Source organism: Piliocolobus tephrosceles, chromosome 1, assembly GCF_002776525.5.
Source record: "Piliocolobus tephrosceles isolate RC106 chromosome 1, ASM277652v3, whole genome shotgun sequence".
In the NCBI taxonomy this organism is placed as follows: Eukaryota; Metazoa; Chordata; class Mammalia; order Primates; family Cercopithecidae; genus Piliocolobus; species Piliocolobus tephrosceles.
The window spans coordinates 202588682-202611318 of record NC_045434.1 but is presented as its reverse complement, the minus strand read 5'-3'; the positions used below and the strand labels follow the sequence as shown (position 1 = coordinate 202611318).

Here is a 22637-nt window from a genome sequence, read left to right as displayed (position 1 = left end):
TGCCCCTGTCCATAGGTGGCTCGTAGCCTGGTGGGAGAGACATTGCAACACAATATGATTGGTGCTGTGAAGAGAGAGAGCACATGGTACTGGGAGAGCTCAGAACGGGGGTTGATCCAGTTCAGGGCAGAGCGATGGATTCACAAGACATTTTGGCAAAGGTAGACCCAGCTTCCATGTTTCCCAGCTCACAGGTGCGCTCCTACACTGGGACCTTTGTATTTGCTCTCCCCTCTGCCTGGAGCTTTCTTCCCCTAGGATGTCCCCATGACTTGCTCCTTCACCTCCTTCATGGCTTTACTCAAGTGTCACCTCCCCAGCAAGACCTTTCTTGGTCACCCTGTTTAAAGTGGCCACTCCAAGCCAGTGCAGTGTCTCATGCCTGTAATCCCAGCACTTTGGGAGGCCAAGGTGGGTGGATCACTTGAGGCCAGGAGTTCGAGACCAACCTGGCCAACATGGTGAAACCCCGTCTCTACTAAAAATGCAAAACTTAGCTGGGCATGATGGTGCACGGCTGTAGTCCCACCTACTCAGGAGGCTGAGGCAGGAGAATTGCTTGAACCTGGGAGGCAGAGGTTGCAGTGAGCTGAGATCACGCCACTGCACTCCGGCCTGGGAGACAGAGCAAGACTGTCTAAATAAATAAATAAATAAAGTGACCACTCCCACCATCAACAGTCCCTGTCCCCATCTCCAAACACACACACTCAGCACTCTACCCTGTTCCCTGCTTTATTTTTCTCCATTGCATCGATCACCACCTAACAAGCTGTACATTTTACTTATTCGCTTGTCTATTTCTGTCTTCTCCCTCCAGAATGCAAGCTCTGCCATGAGGGCAGGGTTCTCAGCTGTGTTGCTCTTTGCTGTATCCCCAGGGTCTAGAACAGCACCTGGCACATAATAGGCGCTTGCTAGATGGTTATCGAATGATAAGTATGTTAAGTTTACAAAGATGAGTAGGAGTTGAGTAAAAGAAGAAAGGTAGGGAAAAACAGATGAAAAGGGAAGAGGGGGAGGGAGAAAGAGAGAGAAAGAGAAAGAGAGAGATTGAAATTAGTGGTTTAAGGAACTAAAAGCCTTCACATCTGGCTTCTTCCCAGGAATGCTTTAGGGGTGGTATAAGGCAGGGCTGGAGTAGGTGCGGGGCCATGTTCTGTGAGGGGAGACAGGTGCCTCTGACTTGGGCGGATGCGCTATGTGCTGTTACAGAGATTAGGAAGATTGACCCAGGAAAAAAGGAGGAAGCCATGAACTCTGCTGGGGAGGTATCAGGGAAGGTGTCTCAAAAGAGGAGGCACCTCCTCTTAGGCCCAGGGAAGGAATTCCAATGTTATTCTAGACATGACGGACATTCTGAAGGCCTGTTCCCACGTCCCCTTTCCTAACAGACAGAAACTAGGTTAGAAACTCTTCAGTGCTTGCACTGGTGGATTTCACTTTGCATTTGGTCCTCGTAGTGCCTAACGGGACCTCTGCCCACAAAATTGCTCAAGAAACATTTGCTGGGTTGGATTGGGATTGAGACAGGTGGAGTGGCCTTGAATTGCAGATGATTCAAGCTCGTGAGCCTGGAACCTTGGGCACCATCTGTGATCTTGCCAGGCAGAGTGACAGCTTCTCCTCGGATTTCTCCCTCCTCAGAAAAAGAAGGGACATTACCATGTGGAAAAACAAGTAGGCTTTAACCAGTTAGAAAAAGAGAGTGGAGAGCATTTTAGGTGGAGGGAAAACAACAGAAACGAAGACAGAAAGGAAGGTTAGTTCATGGTAGATGTCTTAAGAGTGAACAGTTTAATGGATTACATTTTTCAAAGATAAAACATGTATTGGCTATGAAGTTGGTGTGTGGATTGCCTTCTTAGCCAAAGTTATGGTGAAAGTTGAAATTGAGCCTGTTATTAACCAACAGCTGTAACATACGTATAAGCTGCATGTGCATCCTAGGCTGACACCCAGATAGAACTAGCTATGTGTATCTTTACCGGAAGCTGCCAATTTACGGCCTGGCTGAAACCCACATGGGGCTGCTTCTACTTCCAGATTTAATTGGTTCATCCATCCCATCATTCTTTTATTCCACAAATAATTATCAGCCACCAGATATGCATTAGGGGTCGGGTGTGGTGGCTCATGCCTGTAATCCCAGCATTTTGGGAGGCCGAGGTGGGCGGATCACTTGAGGTCGGGAGTTCGAGACTAGCGTGGCCAACATGGTGAAACCCTGTCTCTATGAAAAATACAAATATTAGCCCAGCGTGGTAATCCCAGCTACTCAGGAGGCTGAGGCAGCAGAATCACTTGAACCCGGGAGGCGGAGGTTGCAGTGAGCCAAGATCACACCACTGCACTCCCTGGGTGACACAGGGAGACTCCATCTAAAAAAAAAAAAAAAAATATATATATATATATATATATATATACACACACACACACACACACACATTTTTATATAATTATTTATATAAAATAAAAATTTATATATATAAATATAAATATTTTATGTATATACATATACACACACACACACACACACACACACATATATATATTAGGCCCTCTGCTACCTGGTGATAATATCATAAAGAACAAGATGAACATGTTTCCTGCTCTCAGATACCTATATTCTAGGGGAAGGCATAAGGTACATGAGCCATAAACAAGTAAGTTAAAGAGAGTTAAAGATGATGGTCGGTGCCATGAAGGGGAAAAACAGGGTGACCTTGGGTAGGTAGTCAGGGGAGGCCTCCTGGAGAAGGTGGCATTTAAGGCGAGACCTGGAGGATAAAGAATCAAGGACTAAGTGTTCTAGGCAGGGGGAGCAGGAAATGCAAAAGCTGTTGCTGGAAAAGCTCAGAGAGTTCAAGAATAAGTCAATTCGAGAGCACAAAATGTCAGACCCCGCGGGCATCCTGGAGCCCATCCACTTCTCTCATACTGGTCACCGCTCTCGCAACATATCTGCACGTGACTCCGGCCTGCAGAAAATGTTGCAGGGAGGGGCCCTACAGGGCAGGGAGCACAGAACAGTTGACAGCTGTCTCCATGTTATGGAGCAACTGAAGGGCTCATGAATTTTCTTTGTTTTTGAACTTTGACAAAATGTAATTTTAAAAACATATTTTACAGGATAGAACCGAGGCTTCGTAACTGACAAAGCTGACTTCATGAGCTTTGACAGATCTCGTTTGCATTTTGGGTGTTTCCAACACTTAAAGATTAAGTTCCTTTTCCTGAGAAGTCGAGCGGGGGCATACCCCACCCACTCAGTGCCCACCTCCCATGTGACATTTCTTTTCCTAAAAAGTGGCAAATAAAAAGTGCCTTCCGGGGAGAGGAAACTCACCACTCCCAAGACAGCTCATTCAATTCCCAGGACACATGAGCTGTTAGAAAAACGTTCTTGCATTGAGCCAAAATCTGACTGCTTAGTGCATCCGTGCCTGGTGGGTGTTTGTTCCGCAATCTGGAGCCACATGGGACAGTTTCTGATTCCTCCTACTCCCCACAGCCCTTCAGAGATTTGGAGGCAGACTGGGTACCCCCAGCCACCTTCCAAACCCAAGTCAGCCCCAATTCCCTCTCTTCTGTCCCCTGTGATCCAGACACCTCCTAAGCCTGCTCACATGCAGGGCCAGGACCAGGCACATCCCTCTGGGTGTGGGCTGCTAGGAGCCCTTGTTCTGGGCTCCACACTCCTGCCATCACCGCCAAAGACGACCACTGCTTCTGTGATGTGACAGGTACTGGGTTTGGGGGTCACGCATGTGATTGCTGAACTGTGTTACCCACCCTCTCCTTGTGCATTTCAGCTTTGGGGGTCTTTGGACAGGGCCTGTTCACTCTCCTCTTACTGAACTCAGGTTACCTTGCTCTTGATCAAGATCAGGACAAGATCAAGATCCAACCTCCTTAGCCTGACACTCAAGGGCCTTTGTGACCTACGCGGCTCCATCGCTTTGGCCAGTCCTTCCCACCATTCCTGAATTCCTACTAAACGCTTGAAGAAAGTTTCCGAGCAGTCACTTGGGGGCATGTCCCACCATCCCATTAAAAATAACCAACATTTGGCCGGGCGCAGTGGCTCACGCCTGTAATTCCAGCACTATGGGAGGCCGAGACGGGTGGATCACGAGGTCAGGAGATTGAGACCATCCTGGCTAACACGGTGAAACCCCGTCTCTACTAAGAATACACACACACACACACACAAAATTAGCCGGGTGTGGTGGCAGGCACCTGTAGTCCCAGCTACTTGGGAGGCTGAGACAGGAGAATGGCATGAACCCAGGAGGTGGAGTTTGCAGTGAGCCAAGATGGTGCCACTGCACTCCAGCATGGGCGTCTCAAAAAACAAAACAAAACAAAATGAAAAAAAAAAACCCCAACATTTATTGAGTCCTTGCTATGTGCCTAAATACCTCCTGTGTATCAACTTAGAACATAGAGATGAGACAGGCAAAATTATTTACCCTATTATTCATGATGGTGAACTAAGGCACAGAGCAGTTAAGACACTTGCCAAAGGTCACACAGCTAATAAGTGGTGGTTCCAGGGCACGGGCACCATGCATTCAGCCTCAGTCCATGGTGTGCAGCTTGTATTGGTTTATGAGGGCTGACCAGAGATTCCTCCAGCAGAGAGCAATTGTGAGGCAGACTGGAACTAAGACTGTAAGGAGTAGTTGAGGACTAGAGCACAGTGAAACACATACCCTATATATTGGGGCAGCTACTTCTCGGCAATGGCCAGTTGTTGCCATGTAGGGGTCCAGACCAAGGATTGCTAGATCTTTTAAAGAGAAACTGGAAATGAAAATATGGAAATGTAGAAATGTGGGTTTCTTTCTCTCTCTCTTTTTTTTTTTTTTTTTGAGACCCACTCTCTCCCCTAGGCTGGTGTGCAGTGGCGCCATCTCGGCTCACTGCAACCTCCGTCTCCCAAGTTCAAGCGATTCTCCTGCCTCAGCCTCCCAAGTAGCTGGGATTACAGGTACTTGCCACCACACCCAGCTAATTTTTGTACTTTTTAGTAGAGACGGGGTTTCACCACTTTGGCCAGGCTGGTTTCGAACTCCTGACCTCAATTCAGGCCTGCCTCAGCCTCCCAAAGTGCTGGGATTACAGGCGTGAGCCACTGTGCCTGGCCTAGAAATGTGGATTTCTGTCTAAGATCTCTTAGCATTTATACATTGGCAGCTAATTCCATTTTGTCTTTTTAAAGCACCGTGTAGACCAAGCAAAGCATTTCCTAGGGCTGTGTGGAGCCCTGGCCCGAAAGTTTAAAACCAAAAATCCAGTTCTACTCATCAGCAATTATTGGAACACTGAACCCACTTAACCAACTGTACCTCAGCTCTCACCTTTCTGCCTGGTTTACGAGGAAACCACGTGACACTCTGGTTAGAGCTCTTGTGAAAATCCCAATCATTATATCCTTATTGCGTCTCAACCCTTTTTTGTAAAGAACATAGATTTGACAGACAGATGGCTCAGGTGTATGATTCTGGGTCCTCCTTTTACTAGCTGTGTGACCTTGGACGAGCTACATAACATCTAATCCTCTGTTTCCTTGCTCACACACTGGGATCATAATGCCCCAGGAGATTTTGTGAGAATTAAGGAATACCATGAATGCTGAACTTGCCTTGCACTTGTGGCATAGCAAATGTTCATTAAAGACAGAGTTCTTCCCTCATTCCTTTCTGAGCCATCAGCCTTGTAATCCCCTCCAAAAGGAAATGCCAGAGTGGACAGCATATCGGATGAGTTCTATAACATTCCAGAGACAGGTAAGCTCCCTGTGGAAGGAGGGATCATGGAAGACTTCCTGGAGGAGGAGGACTTGATGTAGGCTTTCTGCCAGTGAGCCCTGGGTAATCCTGTTCCATGTGCCGGTAAACCATTTGACAAGGCCAGGGATATCTCAGCAGCTAGGGTTCTCAGGGTGAGGGAGTGTCCAGGTTTTTCTTGGCTACCCTTGGCAGGGCTTTAGCCCTGGGGCGAACCTGCACGTGATAGACCCAGCAAATAACAGAGAACAAGTGTGTTTATGTGATGTTTAATTTGTTCTACAAATACTTCTTGGGGATCAGACATTGTTCTAGGTGCTGGGATCAGAAATGGATCAGAGGAGAATTTTGCCCTCAAGAAGCTTCCATTCAATTGGAGGTGGAAGTGGCTGGGGCATCTTTAATCACTGAAGTGTGAATGGTTGGATCCATTACCAAGAAAGGGGAACTGGGAAGGACTGAGTTTTGAGGGGACAGTGAGTTTAGTTCTGAGGTTCCCAAGGGTTATTGGGATAGAATATCAGACTCTATCTATCTATCTATCTATCTATCTATCTATCTATCTATCTATCTATCATCTACCTATCTATCGATCTACCTATTGATCTGTCTATCTATTTCTGTGTAATCATATTTAACGTGTGGACTGGGCAATGGGGTTAGAATGGAGCTGGAGCCAGAGGAGTCATGCATTCACTCAGCAAACTCTTACTGAGCACCTACTATGTGCCAAGTGCTGGGTTACAGAGGTGAAGCAGACACACAGCCTACCGTCATGGAGTTCTCAGTTTACTGGAAAGACATAATCACAATAATATTTATGGTAGTTACGACTTATTGAGCACCTACAGGGTGCCAGGCACTGTCCCGGGCCCCTCTGCCTGACTTATCTCATTGAATTATCAGCGTTACTAAGCGAGGCTGGTTCTATGATTATCCTATTTTACTCAGATAAAACTGAGACCCAAAGAGGTGAAAAAGCTGGTTCAGGTGGACACAGGTGGTCACAGCTGAGACGCAGATTTGAATACACGTCTCTCCAATGTTGGATCTTGGATCTGACATTGTGCTTTCTCCTGGTTCCTGTATTCAGTCATTCCTTCATTAAGAATTGTTTGCTGAGTCAAAGCTAGGGCCAAACTGCTCTGTCTGGGACACCCCTGGATGCCTGCATAGACATAAGAGCTAAATCCCTGAACTCAGATGAGCTCAGCCAGAGAGTGGCTGAGACAGAGAAGTGCAACTCCAAAGGTCAAGTCCCACAAACACACCTGCATTTGGGGGGCCAACAGAGATGGGAGGGGGGGATTAGCCACAGGAGGTCAGCTGGCACAGTGCAGCCTTGTGAAGCCCAGAGGGACAGAGAGTTTTGAGAAGGAGGAGGTAGACTTCGAGATGAGTGCCCTGAGGGACCGAGGGGGTGACCCCCAAGCTTGGGCTATGCCAGGCTTTGGGGGTCCCTGAGAGCAAGCTCAAGGATGCAGCAGATGCCAGGCAGCGAAGGGTTCAGAGTGGGGGATGATGAAGGGCAGGCTTCTCTGTTTAGAAATTTGGCTTTTAGAGAAAAAAAGAAGTAGAATTTTCACCAGAGGCAAGGGGTTATTTTTTTCCTTTTTGTGGCTTGGTTTTGTTTGGTTGAGAATGGCGGGGCAGGTGTGTGTTCGTAGGTGGGGGAGGACACTGGTTGAGAAGGAGAAATGAAAATACAGGACGGGGAGAGGATGCTTCCCCATGGCTCTGATCACCGCCAGACACCATCTATGTTTACTTCTGTCTTCGCTATCTGTTTCCCACGAGCCACAAGGGCAGCTCTGTGAAAACACAAGTTCTGTCTCATTCACTGTGGGATCCCAGTGCCTGGCACACAGTAGATACTTCATGAATATTTTTGGTATTGAGTTGAATTCACAGGGTTCTTCTGGGAGCCCAGTTGTTAGTCCTAGGAAGAGAAGGATTCATGGGGGCCTTAAGGAAGGACTTCTCTCTGATGCTACCATGACAAGAGAGAGGGAGAGAAAAAGAAGAGAACAGCAAGGAGAGGCAGGAGCCAAAAATCCAAGTCTTTGGTGGGGTACAGTGGCTCATGCCTGTCATCCCAGCACTCTGGGAGGCACGGGTGAGAGGATCACTTGACCCCAGGAATTCGAGACTGGCCTGGGCAACATGGTGGGACCCTAACTCTATTAAAAATGCACAAAGAGACTGGGCGCGGTGGCTCACGCCTGTAATCCCAGCACTTTGGGAGGTCGAGGTGGGCAGATCACGAGGTCAGGAGATCGAGACCATCCTGGCTAACATGGTGAAACCCCGTCTCTACTAAAAATACAAAAAATTAGCCAGGCATGGTGGTGGGCCCCTGTAGTCCGAGCTATTCGGGAGGGTGAGGCAAGAGAATGGTGTGAACCCAGGAGGCAGAGCTTGCGGTGAGCTGAGATCCGGCCACTAGACTCCAGCCTGGGCGACAGAGTGAGACTCCATCTCAAAAAAAAAAAACAAAGGAATTAGCCAGGCATGGTGGTGCCCACTGTAGTCTCAGCTACTCGAGAGGCAGAGGCAGGAGGAAGGATGGCTTTAGCCCAGGAGGTGGAGGCTGCAGTGAGCTATGATTGTGCCTTTGCCCTCCAGCCTAGGGGATAGAGACAGACCCTGTCTCAAAAAAAAAAAAAAAAAAAAAAGAAAAAATCCAAGTCTTCTCAAAAAAGTGTGTGTGGGGTGGTGGGGTGAGGTGCGGAATTAACAGAAGTAGAAAATGGAGAATACTAGTAGCTACCTATGTCTTGTGAAAACACTCTAGAAGGTGAGCTGTCATTGGTTTATTAGCATTACTCTGCACTTGCTATGGCTCTAAGTTATACATGTATAAATTCATTTAATCCTAACAACAGCTCTTCGAGGCAGGTGAGCTTCAGTCCGTCCTGAGGCGATGTGGCTAGTGGTGAGGAAGCCAGGATTTGAACCCAGGACTTGGAGCTGATACAGAACCTGTAGTGTTACCCACTGGACCACACACTTCCCCAACTGACATTAGTTTATATACCTTATTTTTATTTTTATGTATTCATTTATTCATTAATAGAGACAGGGGTTTGCTGTGTTGCTCAGGCTAGAGTGCGGTGGTGTGATCATAGTTCACAGCAACCTTGACCTCCTGGGCTTGGGCCATCCTCCCACCTGAGCCTCCCAGGGTGAGCCGTTGTGCCTGACCCACCTGTGCCTTGTTTTACATGGTACATTCCTCACCAGGAGCCTCTGCGGCGGGAGGGGCTCATAATTCTCATGTTTTACATGAAGAATAGAGAAATGTAGTGACTCGCCCAGGCTCACACAGATACTAAGTGGCTGAGCTGGGACTCCAGCTTGCATCTCTCCAACTGCAAGCCTGGCACTTTCCCCTTCCCTGAGGGAAGACCTGTAGGAAGTTGGCACGGAATCAGGTGCCAAAAAAGGGCTACCACCTGGACATGGCAGGCAACGTTCTGTGGTGTTTCTACAGGCATCTCCTGAGTCACCCCAGCTCAGGAATGGGGCAGAAAAAGTTGGGGGTTGGCAAGTTAGGAACAACAGGAAGAGGACGGGGACAAAGCTTCAAGTCCGGGAGGACGAGGACAAAGCTTCAAGTCCGGGAGCGGGGCTGCCTGTCTTCCCTGGCCATCCCTGGGTTGAGGCTGAGCGAGACAGGATGAAATCTGAGCAGGAGCCCAGGGCTGGGGGACTTGGCAAAGACCCAGTGTGGTGGGTGGGAGGGAGGCCGTGCCCTGGAGGGGGATTCCAGGGTTCCTGTTCTTGGAGGGGAAGAGCCCTGGATCGTGGGTGGCCCAAGCCCGACTGATCACTAACTCTCCTGATAGCCACCTGGGCACTGTGACCTGCTTCAGAAACCAGCTGCTTCTGTGGTGGTAATCCCAGCACTTCGGGAGGCTGAGGTGGGTGGATCACTTGAGGTCAGGAGTTCGAGACCAGCCTGACCAACATGGTAAAACCCCGTCTCTACTAAAAATACAGAAATTAACCAGGCGTAGTGGCGTGCGCCTGTAATCCTAGATACTTAGGAGATTGAGGCAGAACAATTGTTTGAACCAGGGAGGCAGAGGCTGCAGTGAGCTGAGATAGGGCTACTGCCCTCTAGTCTGGGCGAAAGAGCGAGACTTCGTCTCAAAAAAAAAAAAAAACAACCAAAAGAAACAACTTCTGAATACACAGTGGAAAAAATTCCCCAGGGGTCGTGCCAGGGTGAGGGGAAGTAGAGCTTCCTATGCGAGTTACCAGGAATCTTGGAGCTGACCCATGCAGGAGTGTGGGAGGTGACAGAGAGGTCCTTAAAACCAGGCGGGCTGAGCCTCGGCCTCTTCTGCGGGCCTGAGGACGGAGAAAAGGTCTCACTGGTGAGGAATCTCATCTTTGGGGCTGCTTTGCCTGAGGGAGGTGCAGAGAGCAGGGCCGAGAGAGGGGCTATGAGAGGAAACACCTGTCCCCCTTGGTCAGGGGAGCAGGGCCTGGAGAGGGGTGAACCCCCATCACCTCCCTCACAGACAGCAGGAGGGGTCTGTGCTGTGAGGCTCTGCACTGTGCATTCTTTCCAGCCAGGAGACATGAACTGGGAGGTCTTGGAGCTGCTGCATGTGGACTTGGGGGACCTGTCCCTTGGCGACCTGGCCATGTCCCGGCCTCCACATCTTCCTTTGGGCTGTCCATCTCTATTCTCTCCCCTCTCATTACTGCAACCGCTGCCCTCCTCCGAAATTCTCTCGCGGCTATGCACTTCCTCTCTGTGGTGGTTTGATTAAAATAGCTGTGCCCACATCCTCCTCCTGGGGCCCATTTTGGGCTCGACTGAGTGGAGTGGCTGTCCACTCTTCAGGGCAGCCACTCCACGCCTCTGCCACCACCACCATGAAACTGCTTTTTTACTCTTTCCAGGGTGTTCTCAAATGCACCTGGGAGGTTGGTTTTCTCCAGGTATGGGGAGGCCAACAGATCAAGAAATGATTGCCATTTAAAAGATAGCTTGTTATTTACAGCTCCCAGAAGAGGGCGTGATCCCCACCCAGGGACACGCAGGAAGTGCCAGGTTGGCAGGTCAGGAGGAGCCGAGGGAAGCATCGCCCAGGGCCTTTGCTGTGATCTTTGGGAAAGGCTGGTAGGGCAGGAGACACAGTTTAGGACTGGCCAGTTTGAATCAGGTCAGCAGAACTCCAGGCTTCTCTAGTTGTCCAGTGTCTGGCCCTGGGGTGATTTAGGGCAGGAGAAACCTTGGCTTAGAGTGTGAGGGTAAGGGAAAGGTAGCCTGGGTGTGCCAAGGGACTGGCTGTGTCAGCAGTGGGATGTATCCATACAGGCCTCAGCATCCTCAGTTCTTGCCTCCTCAGGAGAAAGAATTCTCATGCCTATAATCCCAGCACTTTGGGAGGCCGAGGTGGGTGGATCACGAGGTCAGGAGATCGAGACCATCCTGACAAACATGGTGAAACCCTGTCTCTATTAAAAATACAAAAAATTAGCTGGGCATGGTGGCAGGTGCCTGTAATCCCAGCTACTTGGGAGGCTGAGGCAGGAGAATCGCTTGAACCCGGGAGGCGGAAGTTGCAGTGAGCTGAGATGGTGCCACTGTACTCCAGCCTGGGTGACAGAGTGAGACAAAAGAAAGAATTTGACTGAGGGGCATAAGGCAGAAGGAGAGACTGAGGCAAGTTTCACAGCAGAAGTGAAAGCTTATTAAAAAGCTTTAGAGCAGGGATGAAGGGAAGTAAAGTATACTTGGAAGGGGGGCCAACCAGGCGACTTGAGAGATTCAGGGGTTCTGTTTGACCTTTGACTTGGGGTTTTATACATTGGCATACTTCCAGGTCTTGTTTTCCTTATCCGCCGACCTGCTAGCACTTGGGAGGGAGCATGCGCAGTGTGTTTACTGGAGTTGTACGCGTGCTCCCTTGAGGCGTTCTTCCCTTACCAGCCGAACATCCCTAGCAGGTCATATACCAGTTAAACTCTGCCATTTTGCCACTTCATGCGCATGTGTGAGCCCACTCACCCAACTCCTGAGATCTGACTGGAAGCTGCTGACCACCAGCTTCAGCTGTTCCTGTTTATTGGGAGACTGCCTTTCCCTGGTGCTGGCTGTGACCAGTTATTATTTTAGAGAGACGGTTAACAACTGCCTGCCCATCACCTGATGGTTGCCTGACATTCCTGTCCTGCTCCTGTCTGACCAGCTACCTACTGTCACAGTCGGTCTGCACGTGAAAGGCATGCTCACAGAGGAGCCATGTGAGGTGTCTAGGAATTAACTAGCCCTGTCAGGAGCAGGCTGTCTCTGGCCTCCAAGATGTCAAAGCGTCCTAAAATACAGAAAATCGAAAGCATGTTTAGTGCCCAGGGATGCTCAGAGGCAGTGGAGTAGAGTCAGTCAAGGAAATAGATTGACAGTCCTGGTCACTTAATCTGCCTGAGCCTCAATTTCCTTATCTGTAAAATCAACAACTGTTACTCATTCAACAAGTGGCTGTTTAAAAGGACAGACACCAGGCCTGCCAAGGTCATTGATGGGTTGAGAGAGATAGTGCATAGTGTTTGGCACACCAGAAATGCCCAGCGAGTGGCAGTTGGTGTCCTTGTGCTGCAGGCTCCAGGGAGCGGCAGAGAAAGATTGGTGTGGAATGATGGTGTCTAGGGCCATTTCTTTGGCTGTTTGGAGCCCTTGGAGCAGAGGCTATGGGTGGACAGAACCCTCAGGAATGTTCTTGGGATTCAGAGTTGCTGCCAGACAAGGGTTGTCATGGAGGCCAGCTGTGGACAGAACCCTCAGGAATGTTCTTGGAACTCAGAGTTGCTACTGGACAATGGCAGGAGCCCCAAGGAGTCTGAGGCATATTTGGAGGCCAGGTCTTGGGAGGTGCCAGGGGTTCAGGCAGAGCTCTGGCACAAGCGACCATTCAACTCAGAGACTTGAGACAACAGAGCACTGAAGGGGAGAGCCCCGGGCCTGCCCAGCTGTGGACAAACAAGGACTTTGGATCCTGGGAGGAAGGGAATCAGGCAGCTGCCGGTAAGGAACCTCCGAGAAGCCAAATTAGAATCAGGTGCTGGCCTGAGACACATGGAATTTCCTGGACTCTAGGCTGGCAATGGCTGTTTTTACCAAAGACAGATTCTAAGGAGTGAAGCCAAGGGCTCTGGCCTGAGAGGTAGAGCACGAGAAGGAACAAGCACAGACCCCTCAAAGGATTCATGCTTCTGGGAAGGGAGGCTGTGTGGTGCAGTGAGGGGCACAGAAGGACGGGGCTCAAATCCGGCCTCCACTGCTTAATGGCTGTGTGACCTCTGGCAAGGTCCCGGAGCTTTCTGAGCCTCTGTTTTCCCAGGGGCAAAATGAAGACAGTGATACCTACCCTGCAGCACTCTCATGAGCCCCCCAGGTTGACTTATTCTTTAGGGAGACATAGTGCCTGGGTCCTAGGAGAGCGTCTTAATTTTATAAATTCTTTTAAATCAAGAGGAAAGAAATGAACATAATAATAATGAACATATAATAAATCCAGCTTGGATTATGTTTTTCTTTATACCAACATAGTTGTCAAAAATAATCGTGTGAATATAGAGATAAATATAAAGATACAGCAGAAAGATAGCTACAAAGGCAAAAGCACTTGGGGCCCATAAGAGCCATAACCAGGCCCTGAAAGCCACTGGCACATTGTGGGTGCCCAGGCTTCACTGCTGAGCACCTACTCTGGGCCAGGCACTACTCTCAGTGTTAGAATAGAGGGGTGCATCCGCCCAGCCTCTGCCTGCAAAGAACCATCAGGGTAAACATCCTTGAAAACAGGCAACTACAGCACCATGAGCTAAAAGGAGTATGAGACATAGAATCATCGGCTTTCCTCCTGCCCTCCTGCTGTGGGCGTCAAGTGCTGTCTGTCCAGGAATTGGTTTCTTCCGTCTTGCATCTTTCATCAAAGGCCATGTCTAGGTTATATCAAGTCCTGCTTCTCCACGTATGCCACCAAATCTCCATTTAAGAATCCTGCCCATTCTCTGGTCCCTTTTAGCCATGTTGCCAACAGGGTGAGTATGTCTGGGGTGTGTGTGGCTAAGAGTGCACTGGTAGCAGGGACAGTGTACCTGCAAATGCTTCCATTATCCCCTCTGCCTCCAGGGCCCTCAGTGGACCTATAGTTTTTGTGCCTCGTCTTTTCTGGCTGGACTCACCTCGTTTATTGCCCACCATGATGGGGAGTGGAATAGGCGGGGCCTGGTGGGGAGCCGGGGTGGGATCTGAATGGGCCACGGGGAGCATTGCCTGATAGACCTGTCGTGGGATGTGTTTTCTTTTCCAGAACCCTAGAGATGAAGGGCTTCCTCCCACTGGCTTGGTTCCTGGCTTGTAGTAAGTGCTGGCCCCATGACCTCCGAATGAACTTCTACTCCATGGGAGTAACAGGGTAGTGAAAAGGACACCAGCCATTGAGGTTGTAGAGACTTGGGTTTGAATCTTGGCTCTGCACTGACTTCATAGACGTCCGCAGGCACCTTCATGCCTCCGAGCCTCTGCTTCCTCATCTGGCATGGGCTAATGCAGTCCATGCCTAAGGCATAAGGCTGTGGCAGGGTCCTAGGAGATATTGTACCTCAGCTGTGTAAAGGTTTTGGACATGGAAGTTATGTGGCTGGCAAATGTACGAGGCAGATTTTTTCCTTGTATGCAAATAAAATAAGATTTTTAAAATCCCCAAATCAATCCAAATAAAAATCAAAACTCTTATCTAAATATCCCAGCCTATGATTCCCGGGTCATTCTCAGCTCAGGCTTGTCCAGCTGGGAAGTGACTGTACAGATGGCTTTAGTCCCATCCTGCAGCCCCGTGATCGTATATACAACAACCCCCTCACAGGCTGTCCTGCTCTTTGATGTCTTGCCAGATCCCTGGAGATTCCTGGAGATCCCAGGAGGAGCTGGAGGCCTGGTGCAGGAGAGAGCCTTGGGCTCGCTGTGAAACCCTGGACAAGGCACCTTTTCCCTCCATGCCTCAGTTTCCCGTTTGTAAGATGAGGGAACTGGCTTCAGTGATTTTTAAGAGTCCTATCCTGCTTTTGGATTCTCTGCCTTATGTTCTAAAGGGTGTGAGGGGAGGGAGTGGTGGGGAAGAGGATGTATTGCCAAGAGAGACAGGAAACTCCTGTTTGCCTGCTTCAAGCAGATACATTATGAATCACACCTTATATGTCATGGTCACTTACTTTGTGTCTGCTACCGTGCTCAAAATTTACATACTTAATCTTATTTTAACCCTCATGATAACTCCAAGATGCAGCTGCTAATTTTGGGTCGCCATTTTCCAGATGATTAAACTGAGGCTCTGACTCCATTCAATACCATACTTTGAATTAGTGGCAGAGCCAGGATTTGAACCCAGGTCTGCTCATTTTTCAATTCCAAACTCTGAACCAATTCTCCATACTGCTTGCACCTCCCTTCCCACTAATTGAGAGAATAAAAAAGAGACACACAGGTCCCTCCAAGCCCTGGGTGGGAGAAAAGGTAGGAGATGTTGGGCAGTGGGCCTAAAGCAGGGCTGGGCTGCCTGGGTGTCACCTGGGGACATGGGCTATCTTCCAGGTGTGCCTGCTGTGCAAGGAGGCTTGCTGGACCTAAAATCGATGATCGAGAAGGTGACAGGGAAGAATGCCCTGACAAACTATGGCTTCTACGGCTGTTACTGCGGCTGGGGCGGCCGAGGAACCCCCAAGGATGGTACCGATTGGTGAGCTGATTGCTATAACTGCCCTTTGGGCTCCAGGTTCTGCACCCATGTTTTCTTGTTCAAATACATATCAGTTCTGGAAGATGAGTATTAAAGTACCATTTTACAAATAAGAAAACTGAGTCTGAAAGAAGTTAGCCGGAAATCCCAAGATCTCAGTGGCCTAAGGTGTCAGTTGCTCGACTGTAGCGTAACAAGTGGTCCTCAATGTAGTAGCTTATACAGCACTGGTCATTTACTTTGCTTATGAATCTGCCATTTGGATAGGGCTTGTGGGGTGGCTTGTCTCAGCTTCAGCTTGGACAACTGGGGCTGGACAATCCACCTTCCAGATGGCTCACTTCTATGGCTGGCAAGTGGTCAGCATCTCCTGGCCTAGGAGCAGGTCAGAGACCTCAATTCCTGTCACTTAGGCCTCTCCAAGGATGCTCAGGATCCATCCCAGCATGGTGACTCTTGGGTTGCAAGAGTGAGTGTCCCCAAACTGCAAGACCAAAGAGTATGCTGTTTTATAGTCAGCCTCAGAAATCCCACTATGTCACTTACACTGTCCTCTTGGTCAAGACAGTCACAAAGGCTTTAAGAGGGAGGGGATCTAGAGTCCACCTCTTGATCGGGAAGTGCTAAAGTTCTAGAAGAACGTGTGAAATGGGAGATTTTGTTCCTTGGAAAGCCTACCCAGCTGGGTTAACAATTCCGATACTGCTAGACATATATAAAGGAAAGGGATGATTAAGCAAATGAAGGACAGATGGTTGGGGCCAAGTTTCTCACTGTTGGAGTGGGATAAGCCAGGGCAGGAAGCCAGAATGATCTATGTGCAAAAGGACTAGAGTTGGAGGCATCAGTATGGACTCCTGTTTAGCTTATTGTAGATGCAGATGTTTACATGTGGAAGTATGCATAGGTAGTATGCATAGATATTGTGGATATATTAGTATCATACTAATATAAGATGTAAGTAATAGGAGAGAATGGTGTTTCCTCTGTTAGATCTTCTCAGTTTTTCTGTAAACCAAGAATACTTTTTATGTGCAATATGCTACACCTAACATACAGTCATCCCTCGGACTGATTCCAGGACCCCTGTGAATATCAAAATCTGCAGATGCTCTAGTCCCTGATATAAAATGGCACAGTATGTGCATATAACCTGTGTGATCATATACTTTTTTTTATACACATGGGCAAATAGAAACATTCTTTTGCTATCAGTGGAGAGGGTCTAAAAGAAATGACACCCCAGTAGCAACAAGCACACTTAATGCCTAGATCTAGTTTCTAATGTCATTCTTCAATAGAAGGTCCCTTCCAAGTCATATATATATATATACACACACATATATATACACACACACATATATATACACATACACACACACATACACACACACAAATTATATATAATATAAATTATATCTATAATATAAATTATATATATATATACATATTCATATATATATATAAAGCCAGGGTTCCTTGAAGAAATGGCCAATTCTAGGACCAAGGCAGAAAATATACAAGATGAACCTGGAACTTCTTTTAGTGCCAAAAAGTAAGGAAGTGCTTAAACAAACTCAAACAAAACGAAAGCCCACATTGATGGGGATGTGACAAGGGGCACCTGTGTTGACTGAAAGAGCCCCCAGTGGCCAACACTGGAACAATTTAGCAACAAAATGACCCCAAACTCCAGTCTTACGAGAAAAAAGAATATCAGACAAATCCCAATAGTGGACATCTTATAAAATATCTAACCAGTACCCCTCAAAACAGTCAAAAACAAGGAAAGCGTGAGGAACTGCCGCCGCCAAGAGGGGCCTAAAGAGACAAGACAATGGGCCAGGCGCGGTGGCTCACGCCTGTAATGCCAGCACTTTGGGAGGCCGAGGGGGGTGGATCACCTGATCACCTGAGGTCAGAAGTTCGAGACCAGCCTGACCAACATGGAAAAACCCCATCTCTACTAAAAGTACAAAATTTTCTGGGCGTGGTGGCGCATGCCTGTAATCCCAGCTACTCAGAAGGCTGAGGCAAGAGAATTGCTTGAACCTGGGAGGCAGAGGTTGCAGTGGGGAGCTGAGATCGCACCATTGCACTCCCGCCTGGGCAATGAGAGCAAAACTCCATCTCAAAAAATAAAAATAAAAAAGGACAAAACAATGAAATGTAACATGGCATCCCTGGTGGGATCCTGGGACAGAAAAACGACATTAGGTAAAAACTAGGGAACTCTGATTACGGCTTTTTTTTGTTTGTTTGTTATTACAATTAGTAAGATAATGATGTACTATTATTTAGTGAATAATTTTCATTAATAATGTATCAATATTGGTTCACTAATTCTAACAAGGGTATCATACTAATATAAGATGTTAGTAATAGGAGGAACTAGGGTGTTTCCTCTGTAAGATCTCAGTTTTTCTGTAAGCCAAGAAAACCTTTTATATGCAGTGTGCTACACCTAACATACAGTCATCCCGTGGACTGGTTCCAGGATCCCCGTGGATACCAAAATCTGCAGATGCTCTAGTCCCTGATATAAAATGGCATAGTATTTGCATATAACCTATGTGATTGTATCCCCCCAAGCTTTTTTTTTGTTTTTTCTTTGAGACAGGGTCTCACTGGTTACCCAGGCTGGAGGGCAATGGTGCGATCTCAGCTCACTGCATCCTCAACCTTCTGTGCTCAGGTGATTCTCCCACCTCAGCCTCCTGAGTAGCTTGGACTACAGGCACGTGCCAACATGCCTGGCTGACTTTTTGTATATTTTTAAATAGAGACAGGGTTTCACCATGTTGCCCAGGCTGGTCTCAAACTCCTGGACTTTAGTAGTCTGCGTGCCTTGGCCTCCCAAACTGCTGAGATTATAGGCGTGAGCCACCGCACCCGGCTGTGATCATATACTTTAAATCATTTCTAGACTACTTGTCATAGCTGATACAATGTAAATGCTATGGAAGTTGTTGTCATATTGTTTGGGAATAATGACAAGAAAAAAGTATGTACATGTTTAGTACAGACACAAGAAAATAGGCCTGCTTACATTTTCCATCCATATTGGTTGATCCACAGATGCGGGACCTGTGATATGAGAAGTTTATTTCTGGCTCACATAACAGTTCAGTATGAATCACACGTTGGCTCCTCCCATCTTGTAGTTCTGCCATCACCTATGGCTTCAGAATCCTCAGAATACTGGGTCATCTCCATCCAGCCAAAGGACGGAGGCAGAGGGACAGTGGAGTAAAGTGTGGGAGGTTTGTCTGGGCAGGTCTGGAGGTGGAGTGCATTAATTCCACCTACCTCCCCTGGCTGGGACCAAGTCATGTGGCCACACATACCTGCAAGGGAGGCTGGGAAATGTAGTCTAATAGTGAGACCAGGAGGAAAACGAGGGTCCATGACCTGCTGGCTCGAAATGAGGAACAGGAAATTACTCAGTCACACTACAAGATCCTCTCTGCCATATTGCGTCCACCAAGGTGGCCTCTGCTAAAGTGACATGGTTGAATTTTTGCTCCTATTAGGGACGGGGGTCAGGAGGGCATCCCTCCCACTCGGGATCTAAGTCTCTTGCATGGACAGGTGCTGTTGGGTGCATGACCACTGCTATGGGCGGCTGGAGGAGAAGGGCTGCAACATTCGGACACAGTCCTACAAATACAGATTCGCGTGGGGCCTGGTCACCTGCGGTAAGGCTGGGGCTTCCCATTCAGGCCATTGGAAGAGCACCTGACTTTAAGTTCAACTGCCCTAGAGGACAGCCAGCCTGTATCTTGTTGAGGGAGGAGGGGTTGGGTACAGAACTGGGATGAGAGGAGCAGGATTACTGCAGCTGTATCAGTCCCCCAGGGTAGGGCTGAAACATCTTAGCATCCACCGGGTGCAAATGCTTGACATGCTTCCTTTTCCTTGATTCCCCCCAAATATACCTGTAGAGTAGGTGTAGTCTCCTCCATTTTAGACATCAGGAAACAGAAGCTTGAAGGCCTGCCAGTGTACACAGCATGATTCAGGCTCAAGGCCTCTGAGTTCAAGGCTAAGTCTGGGGATGGTTCTGCTCTGTGAGAATGAGAGTTCCTCCAGAGCAGCAGCTGCCTCCATCATCAGACTGGGAGTCCCCCAGAGGAAGGAAGGTGCTTCCTCTATCAGACTGGGAACTCCCTGAGGGCAGGAACTGTCTCCTGGACTGAAACCTCACCCTGAGCAGCAGCGGCGCCCCTTCCATCAGATTCTCTATTCCCCTGATTTAGGAGCCATGCCTCTTTCATCAGGCTGAAAGCTCCTTGGAGCAGGAAGTCCATGGGGTCTCTGCTGAGACTGGCGCATGCTCTTCCCGCCCTCATTCTGCTCTTGGTGTCCTGTTGCAGAGCCTGGGCCCTTCTGCCATGTGCAGCTCTGTGCCTGTGACCGGAAGCTCGTCTACTGCCTCAAGAGAAACCTACGGAGCTACAACCCGCAGTACCAATACTTTCCCAACATCCTCTGCTCCTAGGCCTCCCCAGCGAGCTCCTCCCAAACCAAGACTTTTGCTCTGTTTTTCTACAACACAGAGTTCTGACTTGGCTGGGTTCCTGAGAGAGGCTCCTAAGTCACAGACCTCAGTCTTTCTCGAAGCTTGGAGGACCCCCAGGGCCACACTGTACCCTCTAGCAAGTCCCAGGAGAGTGACTCTGGTCATAGGACTTGGTAGGGTCCCAGGGTCCCTAGGCCTCTACTTCTGAGGGCAGCCCCTCTGGTGCCAAGAGCTCTCCCCCAACTCAGGGTTGGCCACGTCTCTTTTCTTCTCTGAAGACAGCGTCCTGGCTCCAGTTGGAACACTTTCCTGAGATGCACTTGCTTCTCAGCTTCTGCGATCAGATTATCACCACCGCCACCCTCCAGAGAATTTTTACACAGGAAGAGCCAAATTGACTCTCTAAATCTGGTGTATGGATATTAAATAAAATTCATTCTCAAGGCTAATAAAAACCACATAGACATTTTCCTCTGCTGTGGGGGATCGCTGGTGCCTCCTTCTCTACCGCTGGGGTAATAAACCCAAAGTTATCTACGTTATCTCAGAGACAGAAAGGAAGATTAGTAAATGCAGGGTTTTCTGGGATGAGCTTCAGGCTTTCTCTTGGGCTTATTTCCTTAAACCTTGGGGTCCTCTCCAGTGTTGGTCTCATTCTTCCTCGATGGGGTGGGGGAAAGATAACTGGTGATTATGCCAGCTTCAGCTTCCAGGCCAGAGAGGGTGGCATTGAGATCCCAGTGCTGGTTTCTTCAGCTGTGTGGTCTTGGACCCATTACTGAACCTCTCTGACTTTCAGTCTATTTGAGAAAGAAACTGTCTTGTTCCTTGTAATGTAAAATGAGACTTCTAAAGCCCACCTTGATACTGATATGGGGAATGCTAAGATTCTAGGATTTCACACAGCAGGAATTTTTTTTAAACAGGTGTCAGCTATGGGGTTTACTTTTTACAAAGTAAGGACATTTAAAAAACCAACCCGTCTATCAATTCATAAAAGAAAGGATGTTTGTTCTGATACCAAGACTGCAAGAAGAAAGGATGTATTCCAAAACAAAGGAATGTCCTTCCAAGAAAGTACCTATGGCTTCTTTATTCCGACATACCCCAAAATAACTGCATGATAAATAAGGTCTATATTTAAAAAGCTCTAGTGTTGAATGTTTTCAAAATAAAATTTAATTTTATGAGATTACCCTGAATGCACCAGTGCTTTAGAAAAGTTTGATTTAGACTCGGTGTCTATATTTGACAATGCCACACAGGGAGGGACTTAAATGCCGAATTTGCTCATGAAATATTTAAAATCAAAGCCATTTCCCAGATCCAATTTTGAATGGGTATGTGGGGGAAATTGAAGGCTTCACTCTAATTCCATTTTCCTTCAGTCGTGATATTCTGGATGACAGAGAAGAGAACCCAGTCCAGACCTCTCCCGTCTCCCATGAGAGTCAGGTGGGAGGCAGGGCAGTGTTTTGCTGGTAAGTTCTGCAGGAGGTGGCTGTGGGCAGGCCCTTCTCATTGGCACATCCCAGCTCAGAGTCCCAGCATCCACACAGGAGCGGGATGCCACAAGGTTATGAAGGCAACACTATAGGCTGTCATGGATTTGAGCTGGAAGGAATCATGGAGAACCTTCATTTATCTACCAAGAAATTGAGGTACAGAAAGGTTAGGAGACCGTCCAAAGTCACACAGCACATCAACGCAGAAGTAGGATTCAATCTCAGATCCTAGCTTTAAACCCTGAACCCTGGGCTCTGGCCACTGTCCCACATTGCCTTCAATCCCAGCCCACAAAAGGAGCAGTTCAGGGACTCATCCACATTAGGGGTTCATCGGGGGAGCCCCTGCATTCCAGCTGAGGACCAGCTCCATGTCTTCTCTGCTCCAACTGCCTCTTTGGATTCTGGAAGCTGTCCCCAGGTGGTCAGTCAGTCTATGGCTCTGGGCTTCATCCTCAGTGGAGAAGATCCCATTGCTGTCTTCCACCTTGGCTGCCGTGAACAGTTCTGGGGACATGAGAGCTAAGGGAGCCTCAAAACTTGGGGAAAGGCATTCTCCTTGACTGTTGCATTTGCTGATCCCTTGGCTGGCAGGAGAACCATCAGGGAGGTCATCCCCTTTTAAGAGAGCTAGTGAAACATACAGACCAGATCGCAGTGCCTCTCTAGCTAGATCTTTATACATCCTTAATGGACAGATTGCCCTGTACATAACAGATCCTTTACTGTCATGTGAATTGGGCTTCAGGCACAAATGTGAGCCTCCAAACATAAGTAACATGATCTCTATAAGCATATGTACAGAGGGATTGGGCAGCGGGAGCTCCCTTGTAGTTGTTACCAAACTGAAAAGGCCTCAAAGGTAAAGGCCACTGATCAGGATGGAAGGGAGGAGGACGGAGCTAAGGTGGGCTGATGAAGTAGGAGGTATATGGAGTTTCTTCTTCTTCTTTCTTCTCCTTCTTCTTTCTTCTCCTTCTTCTTTCTTCCTCTTCTTCTTCTTCTTCTTCTTCTTCTTCTTCTTCTTCTTCTTCTTCTTCTTCTTCTTCTTCTTCTT

General features: G+C 48.2%; 1 protein-coding gene across 3 annotated transcripts in view; it reads left to right on the top strand.

The window, feature by feature from the left end:
• The window catches only part of PLA2G5 (phospholipase A2 group V), a 32271-nt gene extending 11725 nt beyond the window's left edge, over positions 1 to 20546 (top strand). For 2 of the 3 annotated variants that reach the window (XM_023219325.1, XM_023219327.2), the window contains 4 exons: positions 14129 to 14178; positions 15409 to 15553; positions 19145 to 19251; positions 19930 to 20546. In XM_023219325.1, coding sequence (XP_023075093.1) covers positions 14129 to 14178; positions 15409 to 15553; positions 19145 to 19251; positions 19930 to 20054 — 427 coding nt within the window. In that variant the 3' untranslated portion in view covers positions 20055 to 20546. Of the gene's footprint in view, positions 1 to 10156; positions 10178 to 14128; positions 14179 to 15408; positions 15554 to 19144; positions 19252 to 19929 lie in introns of those variants that run through there. The other variant, XM_023219326.1, reaches the window with a different exon arrangement.
• Positions 20547 to 22637: the final 2091 nt, after the last annotated feature.